Here is a 14,451-nt window from a genome sequence, read left to right as displayed (position 1 = left end):
AGATACATCCATAATTTCACTACTATTCTATACGAGTTATGTCATCTTATCGTATAAAGATATTACACAGATCATAGAAAGAAATACACTTACGCTGTGCACATCTATATATAGAGCAACTCATCTTAGACTGCTTTTATAATCCATGGAGAGAAACAGGCAATTTTAGGACAAAACTCATACAGCCTGTTTACGTATCTACTTCCAACCGTTTAATGCTAACATTTAGCCCAGAGTGAGATGTCTGTATCTCACATCCATTAATGACATCTAACAAACATTTGCAATGGTTGGTTAAATGAATTTTACCATTTTCGTCTGGATTCTTAAAAGAGGCTGTAACATTGGAGAAGATGATGGTACAATCTCAACAGCTCATCTGAGTAAGAGATGAGCTCATTCTACAGAGATTGTTTAAAGAAAAAACTGTAGGAAGACTGTGTTACTGGTTAATTCGTTCTTTCTGAAGTATCTATCATATCCTAAACAAGAAGTACACCCCTACTAACTCTGCTGCTCATTCTGCAGTAAACTCTGCAGAACTCCCCCAGTTATAGTACTCTTAGCCCACAAAGAACAGCACTGCCACAATTTTTTTAATGGTATCATGCACATTCTCTCCAATCCTCATGTTGTTCAACTCTTGTTTTGTTCAATAAGGAAAAGAAGACACAACAAAAGCATCAGGTTGCTCAAGACAAAAAAGGTAAAAGGAAAAGGTACAGAGTCTACATCAGCTGAAGTTCTAGTAACATAGATTTTTAAGATATAAATGCATATTTATTGAAGTTTTCAGCCTATAGAAATAAGCACCACCAGTTATCAGTGCCTAAAAATTAAACTAACTAGTTCACTTAATTAGGAACTTCACAATTTAGCTAAAGATCCTATACATTTAACTTAAAGTCAGATAAAAGCTAATTATTGGAGAGGACTATAAAAAGTACAGTATAAGTTACATACATATATATATGATTTAACATACTTTTTTAAAAATTGCTTTCAACACACAAACTTCCAGTTATACTACACCAAGAAAGAATGGTTTATGGTTGCTGCAAATATATTTGGCAAGATCTGCTGTTACTTTTGAATTTTTCTTTTTTACCATCTAAAAGACACACCATTATTAGAAGAAAAACTTCAAGACATTACCAGTGAAACAGAGAATCCCAAAGAATGCATTTTTCAGAATACAGGCATTAAGAGAATGCAGAGCAATAAAAAAGCACCACCTGGAGGTCACCAGGAATAGACTATGCAGAACACACTGACAACAGGCACCCATTTATGACATGTATCTTAAGCTACCATATAAATCATAATGATATCTCCACTCTTCACTTCCATTTTTTCCCTCTTACCCCATTTCCCTCCCATCACATGCTCCAGGTTGCTAATGTTCAACTTCACAAAAAAAAATTTTCAGCAAATTAATTACTTTAAGCACATGTTACAATAAACATTGAAGGTACGTTCCAAAGCAAAACTTTCCTGTTTCTACAATCTAAATTTTTCTCTTGTACTTTGTATTGTAGAGCAGAGTCGTTGGAATCTTCTTACTATTTATATATCACATACAAAAATATGAGTTCATTAACATCCCTAGCATGAGTCAAAGTTTTCAACTGTGATTAAGCACTATGTTGGTAGTTTAAAGGGTGTATGTTCTTGTAAAAGGACTGAGCATTTGTCCTTTGAAATGTTTGTTGTTTCAAGTCATTGGGTCATCAAGGCCTTAAGCCACTTGAATATTCAGGCTACAGTGGCTAAAAGTGTAATTTTACTGTTTGTTTAAAACAAACCCCAAAACAACATCACTTGTGTGCAGTACAAAACTTGCAGCTCCTGAATTATCCTAAAAAAATTAAGCACTCACCAGAGAAAACTGAAGAATTATATGTTTTTTTTCCCATTAAGTAGAGCTTTAAATTCAGGCGGTATTTGAAACAGGTGTTGTTCACAACAACAGAAATGCATTAAAAACCGAAGGTTTGCTCACCTTTGGAGGCTTCAGACTTTTCCTCCTCTGTTTTTTAGACCGCAATAACCGTTCTCTTTCCTAGAAGGAAAGAGAACATTTTGGTATGGGTTTGTTTTAAAACTACACTTAGATATGTCTAACACAAAGAAATGTCATTAACATTTTCTTAAAGCCTATGGTAAAGCTAACACAATGTCTTTATCCTTTTGAATAACGCTGTGTTGACAGAACATCACCCTGTACTGCAGCTTTATCCCTGTAGCAAACAAACCTTCAGCCACATCCTTCAAGCATTTGATGGGAAGTTGGCAAGAAAAGGCTTTGTTAAATACTGGGCACAGATTTCTGAAAGTTCCTTTGACTCTTTTACCAAGAAGCTCACTATGGAAACAGAATTCACAGTCTCACTCCAGTGTTCAACCATCCTGAAGAAGCAGGTCTGTAGCCAAAAATTAGTCCAGTCTTAGTAATTACCAGTCATTGTATCAGGCATACTCTGATACACGAGCATACATAAGCAGTGTTATATGTGACTTATCCTTGTAGGCCAAAAGTCTCAAATCCAAAGACATTCTCAGTCTGTCAACTTAGTCAGTGTCTTTTATCTAGTGAGACTTCGGTGCAAGTTCACAATTAACTGTACCATAACACGAGGAGGTTGTGACTGGAAATGCAAGACTTATGTACATCTAAATCCAAGAATACTGCTTTGAATTCCAAAGGAGAAGAGGAAGAAGAGAAGGTAAAAAAAAATGCAAAGGAGCAAGCAAAAAAACCCCAACAACACAGGAGGCAGGTGCTCTGTCTTCTTGTTTTTTTTCCTGATTCTTTCCTTATCTCTGCATCTTTGTTTGCAGCACCTCTGTTTTTAAAAGACTGATTGCAGTTCCAAGTGCTTCGCTAGCAGTTATTGCTCACTACGTGGTATTTTTCTATTCAGAGTTATTTGCTTTACATTCAGTTCAGAAACTGGACAAATAGGAAGCTCCCAGTGGAAAATACAATACAATTAATTATCAGCACATTGTTTCAGGAATGAAGTTTTGGAAAAAAAAAATAATTGAGAAAAGCACAGCAACTTATATAGCAGTTTGAATACATGTGGTTTGAAAAATAGGAAAAGTAATGACTATCAAGGTAGAATGGTGCAGGTATTTCATGCTGTAGAATAATATAATAATTTAAGCTAAAGTCAAAATCAAACAGTTGAATTTTATACTGTTGAGCAAAAATCCTGTCTTCTCAGGTACCTGGTTAAGGCACGTTAACAAGGGTCTCCTGCCTCCCAAGCAGGTGTCCAAACAGATGGACTTTCCTCTCATCTCACTTCAGTGCAGAATGAACAAACACTTCCAAAACTCCAGTCCTTCCTGTTTCTAATCTTGTTTGTAAGAAGACTGATTAATTTACTATCTCAATAATACATCAAGCTACCAGAACAATAATAATGCCAATTAAAAGCCACCACCATATTTTGCAATCATCTAAGTTTCCCTTGATAGCTTTCCTTTTAAGAATTAACCAGAACACCACTATTGTGGGAGAAGTCAAGTTGGCATGGTTTCAACAGCATCGAAGATATCCAACAGAGGACACTGTTAATCAGTTCAGACAGCCCTATTGCCTAAGACTAATGTTCTTATTTCTCTGTATCATATTGGTCTCAGCTGGAGTTAAGCTGATGATTTTTATATTAATCAGGTATGGGACATTTGAGTCATTCTTGATAACTATGATACATTTTTATTCTGTAGAGGTGTAGTTTGGGCCAGAAATGATAGCTTAAAAGCATAATGAAGTGCAGAATTCCACTGCATTCACATAGAAGGCAAAACCTCAATTAGTTTGTACTGCCAACCAAAGCAGTATCCTAGTTAATAATTTTACTTATTTCTGCAAGTGGAATAGTATCTGTAAATAGGAAAAACAGTAAAAATGAAACCATAGTTTAAAATATTTATTTATTTTACTTTCACACTAAACACAAGTTAATATTATTTGACCAGTCAGGATACATTATATTTCCTCACATCACTATCTGAGACAGTAAAAAGAGAGTCCTTTCATACCCACTTTACACTGAAATATAAGAGAGGTTATATCTGCCATATACTGCACATTTAATATCATATCACGGTCCCTGCCTGCACAGTTGTATTTGGAAGGTAAAGCAGCATTGCTTTGTGAACTAGGCCCTACATCAGAGTGCCTGAGTAACATCCTACTGCTTGGAACACTGTGCCACTGGAGAATGCACTCAGACATCAACCTTCGGCACTGATTTCAGAGAAAAATCCTGGGTCAAAATCTCAGGGAACTGCCAAGAATAGAGACAATGTTCCAGATACAGCAGTAACACATCTTGTTGTTTTATCTTTTAGGATCCTCTATTTTTATTTTCAAAGCTGCATCCAATTTTTTCATTTTCTATTTAGACAGAATGCTCTTAAATTCTCTTTATCATTTTGTAACTGTCAGTAGTGCCATTTGAGATGTCTGAGTGCGCCTGAGTTCCAGATGCTGCTCCAGAAGGGCAAAGGTCTCTCAGAGATGATACAGAATTTCTGCCAGCACCAGAAGGGGGTATCATAAATTGCACTTAATAGCACTAGACACCTCTAACACAACTTGAAACATTCCTGATCAAATAGTGCAAACATCTATGAGCATCACCTTAAGAAACCATCAGAGTCAGAAGGTAGCAGCTGTGCAACTCTAACGCTAAATCACGTTGCTACCTTTGGTTTGATGAACCGCACATATTGCTCCCCATTTGTTACAAGGACAGCCAGTGTGGCCAGCTCAGTTAGAGATGCTTAGCCAGGGGAAATTATTGCCATCATGCATGCTCCTTTCTTTCAGGAGAAGTTCTAGTGCTTGGGTTTGCACCAGGATTTACATCCAACACATTTTAGTCATAAAGTTTTGGAAAGTGTCCTTTCCTCAAGTTTCTCAGTTGTTGGCACCCAATTTGGCAAGTAAATAATGGAATGATGATGCACTTTCTTCATGAGCAGCTCATAATAGGTAAATATTTTGTAATACAAAGATTCATACACATTCCAAAGAAATTCATTCACTACCTGAGAAATAACAAGAACCCTTTGACATCAAAAAACTATTTCTGTATTACTACTACAACTGGACTTAAGACATTCCTCTCACATCTTTAGCTTGCCTATAGATGTGTGTGCATGCACATGTGTATACCAGTCATGAACATTACCACTGTGAGATCATCAATAACATGCTGTTGTTCTTTGACTTGCAGTCTAAGGAATTCAATTTCTTGTTCCTCTCGTGTGCTGCTGAGATCATTCAAGGATGTGTGCCTCTTCAGCGCTGGTTGTGCAGATAACTTCTCTTTCTACAAAAAAAACCCAACAAAAGAATATTCTAAAGTGTCTTGCTGTAACTAGAGAAAAATTCTCAGGTGTGATGTAGCAATCAAGAATTCTTTGGATTAATCAGTGCATGCTCCATTACAACACAAGGCCTCTTTCAACCAAAAAAAATACACATTCTGTATGCCTTAGTGTTAATCCCTTACATAAGATATTTTAAAACAGAATCAAAGTACAAAGAAAAATTAGCGGAGAAGTTAACTCAATGATCTAGCACAGATCATGCACTCAAATTCAGTTCTGACTTCTAATCATAAAAGCAGTATTTATTAAAGCTGATTTTTATTCATAACTTTTTATCGCCTGCAAAACATTTTCTCTATCTGTGATCCTTTTCCTTAATCACTGTGAATTTATACAACACAGAGCACATGCCACTCTGAATTTAGAATATGAATATTCAGTTGCATTGTCTGTATTTGACACTTGCACCATCCCACTGTGGAGACTGATCTGTTTGAGTTGGAATAAAAGCCTCACAGGCACTTCCACCTGAAAGTAGATGTGTACAATGTGTTCTTATAATATGACATCAGAGACAATCACTTACCAGTTCTACATTTTCCCTTGATAGATTTTTTATTTTTTCTTCCATTCTCTGGATACTTTGCAACATATCATCATTTTTTTTGCTCATCCTTTTATTTTTTTCTACCAAAGGCTTCAGCTGACTTTCTGTCTCCCGAGAGCGTTTCAGCTGCAAATGGCAAAGGAGCAAAGTTAGCTGAGCTTTAGTTTACCACTACAGGAAAGAAGAAATAGCTATGTTTTCACTTGCCTTTCTTCATTCAGAAAGTTTAGCTCCTTTGCTAAGTGGCATGTGATACAGACTACTGCTGAACTAAGAACTACAGGAGTCCAAACTAATAAGGCATGGCCTTTTTTTTACAGTCTACCAAAACACTAGATCTGGTCACTGAATTTTTCTCTTGGCAGGCACTTATGATGATCCACAACAGTGATTTCTTTACAAATTCATCTCAATGTATATAAGCTTCTTGTGACCAACTAGGTCTCTAAGCAAGTTGTTCTCACTAATTATCCCTTAGTAGAAGGACACTCTTCCTCCTCTACTTTAAAAAACCCTTCACCTAATGTGTAATTAGAGCAATGAGAAAGTCAGCCAGAGGGCACAGATTCAATCTCAGCATTCTGCTGACATTTTCAAGCTGCTCAATTTTGTTCCTGTGGTTTTACGATGTTAGACAATTACACAAAGCAAATTGCTGCTCTTCCTTGTATTTGTGTGTATTCAATATTTCACCCTCTTTATTTAATGAGCTGCTTTGTTTGGAAAAAAAAAATCTATTTTTTCCCAATCAAAAGATTTTTGAATTTACTGAGTTTTAACTGGAAATGAGAAAAAGATAGTCTTTTTCCTGAGATAATTTCACTGAGTACTTGCTTGTCTATTTCATTCTCAAAAGACAATTATTTTTCACAGTGCTTAATCACGTGGCCTTACTGATATTACTGATATTATTTTAAGTAATATTGTCTCACAATATGATAAAACCTACTCCATAACTCTTCCAAAATATATTTCTTACATCTCTAATTCAAGAATCAAGAAGAGCACTTGACTGAGTCATAGATGCCCTCTATCTAGAGGGACACTATCTGAAGTATACATGTTGAAGTACTTCAGATTTCTTCAGGGATGTTTTGAATTACTTATGCTCACAGAAAGGATTAGGAGGCTGAATTATCTTGAAAAAAAGGCAAGATGTTCTTGAGAGTACAGAGCAGAGAAAAGCAACTGTAACAGGAAAACTGAGGGGAAAAAACCCAAAACAACAAACACCAAGGCTAAGTAGGAAAAACGGCAAAGTATACTCAGGCTAAAACACATGTTCTCCTTATGCCAAGAAACTTAAATTGTTAACCAGAAATCAATTTTTCGCCTGCGAATGGGCTGTTTAGACTATGAAACTATTTAAAGATGAAAAGTCGAATGAAAAAGACACAATTATGTTCCAAATTCATTCAAATTTAGTCTAGCGTTGTTCAATTGTTCAACCTTTATTAATATAGATTCAGGCAAGATGTTGGACAAGAAAATTTCAAGAATTAGATTTTCTGATAATCATTGAGATGTCATAACTAAATCAAGTCCTTTTGTTGTAAAGCAAAGCCTTCTCATCTCAACATGAAGAGCTAAGTCTGACAAAGCAAGGAGGAAGATGTCAATGTTTCACAAAGATGTCAATGTTTCACTCATCTCTATAGGGCTGACATATGGCACCACTTCAGCCCTCACCATGCATAATAGAATTATTTTACAATCAGATACATAGGTTCCATCTATTTAGAATGAAAAATCTTTTCGACCACCACTAGAATTAGGGCATTATAGGACATGCGTAAAAATTCCTGTTGTGAAACTCACCTCCCATTGCAGTCAATGGGAGTTTTACCATTAACCTCAGTACAAGCAATTAAGTAGCAAGCTAATAAAATTCATTCTTAAAATTCATGTCATATCCTTTCTTTTGTAAGTTACTATCCCTCTCACAGGATAATTTCACCTACTTAAGAGATTTCCCTTGAGAAATGGCAAATATTTCATCACTAACACAAGAAAGCTTTTTTAACTCCTAGCTAATATAAGCTTGTCATAAAAACAATGTCAAATTTCAAAAATATTAATAAAGTAATTTAAGTGCATAGATTATGCATGTTTTACACAACATCCTTCCACAGTGCCACAGGCAAGATACCAATCAATTTGATTACAATGACCTTAAAATAAATTTGTACATTTTTATTTTTGAAGAACAAGAAAGATTCCATCCATGTCTTCTATGACCACAAAATGAATTTCTGTAGAAATCTCTGTTATATTTAGATATAATTGATTGAAACCAACAGAACTAGTTTGTAAATTATTTATAACACTGACTTTCCAACATTAAATCTTTTGCTATACAGATGCCCTCCCAGTCACCATCTGTGTTATTACTAATTAATTTACCAGTTCATTTCTTTCATCTGCTAAGAGAGTATTTCTGTCTTCCAGCTTCCTTATTACAGCATTCAGTTCAGCGATTTTTAACTGAAATCTCCGCACATCTCGTTCATCCAAATGCTGCTCCTTTACATCAAAAACATAGAGACATATAAAATTATCTTTAAAAAATACTTTACTATCCTTAATTTAATATCATCGTTTAGGAAGTAGATTGTGTAAATTTAAAATACACTCGTACGTCAGTGTCTGGAAAACCTACCCTAACTAATTGAAACACTAAACAATAACATCCTGTGAACATGCTACAAGAACAGTGTCTGCTTGTGAAATGTATGTAAAGGTCTAACAATTTAAAAAAATCAAAAAAAACACCAAAACCAAACAGTAGATAAATAATATTTCATGTATAATAGGTTACTTGTCACCAGATTCTTTACTCTCAGCTAAAACAATTCTAGTGTATAGGACACAGATTAAAATCACATGGGTCAAGTTTTGAGAAGTAGAGTACCTATTTGCCAATGGTTAAAATATTCCTAAAGTAATGAAATAGTAAGGAAATACTGGGGTTCACAGCTGGAGATCACAATGTAAATTCTAAAAGTTCTATATCCACATATTTTTCAACATTCTTTGCAATTTAAGAGGTCCAAGGAGTTTCTAAATTATCAGTGAAACGCCACACTGCAGTGCAGGGCCATTTACCATTAATTGGTCCTTGCAGTATTTTAAAAGTAACCACAAACCCAGTGTGAACACCCAGGCAGCAATTATCCTGTGTCAAACATTTGAAGAAAAAACAATTTTCTTACCGGACTTCCCATGAGTTCAGTGATATCCCCTACTCCTGCAGGAAGCTCTCTCTTAGGACTACTATGGTATCGTTCTGCCTCCTTCACTTGGACAAGTTGTTCATCCAAAGCTTCTTTCTGAAGGAGCAGTTTCTGTGTATGGCCTGCCTGGACACCAAGGTCTTTCTCCAGAGCTAGAATCACCCTGTCTTTGCCTTTTATCTCGTCCATCTGGAAAGAAATAATGCAAGAAGGAAGTTTCTGTAACTTCTCACCGATTGCATACCCACAAACTTGCAAAAACAAAGTTCTGTTTCTGTGAGAATTATATCAGTACCCAAACTGTGGTTGCCAAAAAAAGAAAATATGTCTCTTCTAAAGCCTTTTCCTCTCTCCTTAAACAAGTTTCAGCTTTCACTTGATCATGAGTTTGCTTGGTAAGGTTTCAACTCAAGAGACAAATGAAATCAGATGCAAAGATACAGTGAAACAGAATACATAAGCACTGAAAACACCCACTTCATCTGAGGATACATACTTCTGTAAGAAGAAAAATCTCCCTTAACTACGTTTCAGAAGGAAAAGGGCTAATACAAGGTAAGATGAACACACCTTTTAAAACTTACCTGGGCTTTGTTTCAAAGCTTGAGCCATAAACATTTGCCCCATATTGACTCCCTCTTTATTAGTGAAAATCACGTGGTAAATCTCTTCACAGATATTTAAAAATTAGTAGTGTATAAATACACAATATTAAAACTGAAAATCTTAAGCATACCTATGTATTTTATGTGCCCTTGTTATAAGATCAAACGAGGACTAGTCTTTGTGCAGAAGGCAAAAAGTAAAAGCACACAGAGCATTGGAATAAAGGGTAGGAAGAAATAGTTCTTAAAGACCCTCTATGGTTACTGAACTGTGTGTTCATACATCTCCATACCAAATAAAGCACACTGCTCGCAGTGATCTACTGCAGCTCTCATAGGATTTGTCCCTCACAGCATCAGTGTTAAATTCACTTTGGTACTATTCCAAATCCTAGAGGAAGCGACAATCTGCAGCAGTTACTATAGAAACAGATTTCTTAAAAAGAATGTTAACCATTTACAATATATTTGTTGGAACTGTGCTGTATCTCTTTCAGTTTACAAAACTGTTTTCTTGGCCAACAGAAACCCATGGAATTTTGAAAATAAGACTATTATAATCTTATTTGAAAAAATAAAATGAAATCATGAATTTATTAAATCATACACTTGTTTATTATAGTCCTACATCCATAGTAGTCCTTTATTTCAAGTTACACCAAAAGAAAAAAGAAGATTAAAAAAAAAAAGGAAGTGTTGGAAGTAATTTATAGTTCAGTCCAAGTGATGTACAGGATTACCACAATGAGATTACATGATTGGATGCAATTTGCTTCTTCAGGATTCTTTCCTTAATCCTTTCACAGTCTACAAAGCACGTGAAATGCATTTGTGTAAAGAATCTGAGTGGCCGGAGATGGCCTGGCTGAACCATGATCAAAGATAAAAAGGTCAGATTTGAAGTGAATAATCTGATCTAGACTACTTTTAAGTTCTAACTGGAACTGATGAAGGTTGGTTCTGATGGAGATTTCTTTCCTCATGTGGAAAATTTGTTGGGTCCCAACTCCTCACACAGTAAATAAAAACAATACTTCCCAGTATGTGAATTTGCATTTGTGAGACTTTCAAGTATGCCAAAAAGGACTTGCAGGAAAAGAATGCAGTTTTTATTAATGGAAGAATTTGCAACATGCAGAGTTTCAGAGGGACTGTGCAGTGAACAACAATGACAAAAATTAGGCAGCTGCTTCATTTACTGAATGCTATCTGTCATGCACACTGATCTATCAGGGAGCCATCGGGAGGAAAAAATGTCATGTAACTAAATACTGTGGAGAGTTTCGCTTTCAGTTACACAGGTGTTTGCACTGAACATCCATATAACTGACACAGGAATTTGTCCATGCGAGGCACACATTTCAGAAGAAGACCCAAGTTTACATAGGCAGCTGTAATTTCAGTTACCCAATTAGTAGCATATTTCATACTCTATAAAATTCTGCAACTGAAATGGTAAATGCAATGACATATGTTTTAAGTTGGAAGAAAAAAGAAAGCACAATCTCAATGTGTCTGCTACTTGCTGAACTGATCGTTTGAAACAGGTGTGACCAGTGCAGTCGCGCCCGTGTCACCCTCCTCGCACACTTCCATTGATCACACAAGTTCACACAGATTAAGAGAGAAATGCCAGGAAAGAGCATGGCTCTGGGTGGAGGTTAGGGAAGAGAGAATTCTCCTCTGCTTTTCTTACTAGTCTTTTTCCCACCATAAAATCTACATGTGGTGAAACTTTCAGAAAAAAAAACCCAAACACCTCATGTTCCAATCAAATAGAAAAATCTCTGAGACACTGAAAATAATTAAAAATTGCAATATAATTGTAATGACTACAAATCTATTCTAAGTTACTTCTGTAAACATTTGCGTGTGTGCACACACACAAATACACAGAACATTGCAGCAGCACTTTTTTATAAGCACAAACTACCAGAACAAAGAATTTCTAAGCAACTCAACTTACCACAAACTGATAAAGATGAATAGAACTGCATCAAGAACACCTCTAAGTTCTGTTTCAGAAGCCTTGGGATCAATACAATTCTCCTGTCTTCAAGGGAACAGGTACACCCTTTATCCGGTGTAACTACATCAACCTAGTTAATGTCTCAATTTTCTTAAATTTACCTCAATTCCTGACCAAAAGAACTTACTACTTTTACAGACTTGTACAGTACAGAGCAAAGTTGTTCATCCTCCCTGCCTGCTTTCTCAACAGAGAATACAAATTGCTCCAGAGTGGAGAAAAAAGGAAGAGAAATATTTTACAGCAATGCAACATCCCTCGGTTCCACGTGGGAGAGATGGCAGGTCAAGGGCCCAGGAGGTAATGAAAGAGGAGGTATAAGTCTAGGAAAAAGATGGTTTAGGTTTAAACTGAACAAAAGCAGCCATAGAAGAAAGGTCAACCACTTACAAAAGACTTTAGTTTAGCCTAATCTTATATATTCTAATAGTTGTAAAAGCTCAAAGTCTCCGTGTCAGTTCTGTCCCACTACAGAACCACTGGAGCCATATTTTGTTACATGAAATAAAAAAAAAAAAGGTGGCAACGTAAAGGAAAACAGCCTAATATAATTAGGTATGCATTAGGTATGTATATTATACCATGTATTACATGCCTCTGTTTTAGTGGGGAGAAGAGTATCTTCCATTAGGCAAATGAAAATCCAAATGGATTAATAAAGGTTTCCTACTGCTTGCTATTTTGATCAAGCACATATTATGGAAGCAACACTATCAAAGCCAAGGTTGTCTAAGAATCTACACGGTCTAAAAGAGAAGTAATATTTTTTATTAGACTAAGTGACAGAGTTGGAAAGAAAGCTTTCAGGCACAGAAACACTTCAGCTGATCAAATTAAGAAGCATTTTCATGTTTCCCTCCATGGCACTGTTCCTACTTGAAGGAAAAACATGTGGCAACTGGAACCTGATTGCACTAATCTCCTACCACTGCTTTTGTGTGATCCTGCTTGTACTACAACTTGTTTGAGACCTCTCACTAAGATACCATCTTTTCTTCCAACATATTTAGCACAATGAGATCCCAATCCATACACTGGAATCACAGGTATTGTGTTAAATCAAATATATTATTCCAGAAATTCCTTCCAACTGGCTGCTTTGGTTTTAAATTTGTTCTCAGTCTAAAACAAATTTGCCCACTGTTTGCAGCTGCAAAGTACAACAAGGTCATATGAACTTTTTTACATTCTGTTTTGTATAGATTTTAAAGGACTTCAGAATGGTGATTTTTTTTTTTATGCAATTAAGCATGGTACAATTCAATACAAAAAAATCTGTGATAGGAAGGCAGTGGAGCAACATGAGGTTAGAACACGTTTTCAATTATGTGCCTTGAGAAGAAAAGTAGCAGAAATATCCTCTGAAAGACTATTTTAAAGAAAATAAGATCATTCACAAGCACATGCAGAGGGAAATGACTGAGAAATCACCTTGAGTAGAATAAGTAACTCTGGAGCTCTTAGTTAAAATTAGAGCTTTCTAAAGTATCAGTTCTTAAAGGGTTTTGTGCTATCATATGTTAGGTGCTGAATACAGACACTATACGAATTATGCCAAGAAGAGCTGGCGTTTATAGCCTGTGTCAAAATTACCCAGGTTCCTAGGAACAGGTATCTAACTGCCTCCTAATAGCTGAGAGAAATGAGCAGAAATGAGTCTTCTAATAATATTTATCAAACATGAAAGAAAACCAAGCCAATCGCTGGAAAAAGTATCCCCTGCCAATTATTCCACACTTCAATAGCTACAGTGAAAGAAAGTCAGAGACCTTTGGGGGAACTTTAGCCTCGCACAAACTTGAAAGAGAAATTCCCAGGGAATTAAAAGCCACATCTATCAAGCCAGTGACATACTCAGTTTCCAAAGTGGAAAAAGCCAGCTGCTGCATTGCCAAGTGTAAGACTTTCCTCTTTAACCATCCTTGTCAAATTCATCTCCTGGCCAACTGCAGAAAAAAATTCTACAGTGCTCTTCTCCAGAAGAAGTTTAATTATTAATCTTCATACTAAATGTCTGACACTGAAAATAGGGTTATCTTGACAGAAGGGTATTGCTGGTTACTAGAGAAATCGCTGGTTACTAGCAAGAACAAAAAGGAGATGCTACGCAAAAAAGCAGGTAAAGATTGAACCAAATGGAATTAACACCTTTCACATTTATAAAGGGACACTAAGACCTAACAACAATATCCCAAGTTGAAAGCCCACCTGGAGGGAGGAATTGAAATATTCCAGTGTTGTGCATAGCATTCCCTACACCAGACAGGGTCAGCTAGTTAAATAAATGTTTGCTGCTTATTTAGGAACCTTAGGGGGAAAAGGGACAAAACATGACAGCCATTCAGTGGAGTATTGAGGCTCATAGACACAGGTAGATATGACTTATTCTTAATTTAATGTGTAATTTTTCTAAACCAACGGTCAATATTTTCTTCCCCTAGCTTTTTCCATATTTTTTTTCAAAGGGTTTAAATTTCACAGGCAAGGCATATATTAAAAGTTTTGATAAATTATACAAGAAATGCCAACGGGCAGAAAATTCCAGAACTTACTGATAGTAGGTTTCTCACATCTTTCTCAAAAGTCATTATTGTAGTCAGTTACAACCTCTATAACTGGATTTCT

At 35.9% G+C, this 14,451-nt stretch overlaps 1 protein-coding gene across 7 annotated transcripts in view; it reads right to left on the bottom strand.

The window, feature by feature from the left end:
• JAKMIP1 (janus kinase and microtubule interacting protein 1) overlaps window positions 1-14,451 on the bottom strand; it is a 162,408-nt gene that overhangs the window by 51,476 nt on the left and 96,481 nt on the right. For all 7 annotated transcript variants that reach the window (XM_027686781.1, XM_027686779.1, XM_027686780.1 and 4 more), the window contains 5 exons: window positions 9,172-9,381; window positions 8,363-8,482; window positions 5,939-6,085; window positions 5,211-5,351; window positions 2,003-2,062 (listed from right to left, as the gene is read on the bottom strand). In XM_027686781.1, coding sequence (XP_027542582.1) covers window positions 2,003-2,062; window positions 5,211-5,351; window positions 5,939-6,085; window positions 8,363-8,482; window positions 9,172-9,381 — 678 coding nt within the window. The remainder of the gene's footprint in view (window positions 1-2,002; window positions 2,063-5,210; window positions 5,352-5,938; window positions 6,086-8,362; window positions 8,483-9,171; window positions 9,382-14,451) is intronic.

Source organism: Neopelma chrysocephalum, unplaced genomic scaffold (genome assembly GCF_003984885.1).
Source record: "Neopelma chrysocephalum unplaced genomic scaffold, ASM398488v2 Primary Assembly neopelma1_71, whole genome shotgun sequence".
NCBI classification, from domain to species: domain Eukaryota; kingdom Metazoa; phylum Chordata; class Aves; order Passeriformes; family Pipridae; genus Neopelma; species Neopelma chrysocephalum.
Note: the sequence above shows the minus strand (reverse complement) of the source record. Positions and strands in the feature narration are given on the sequence as shown.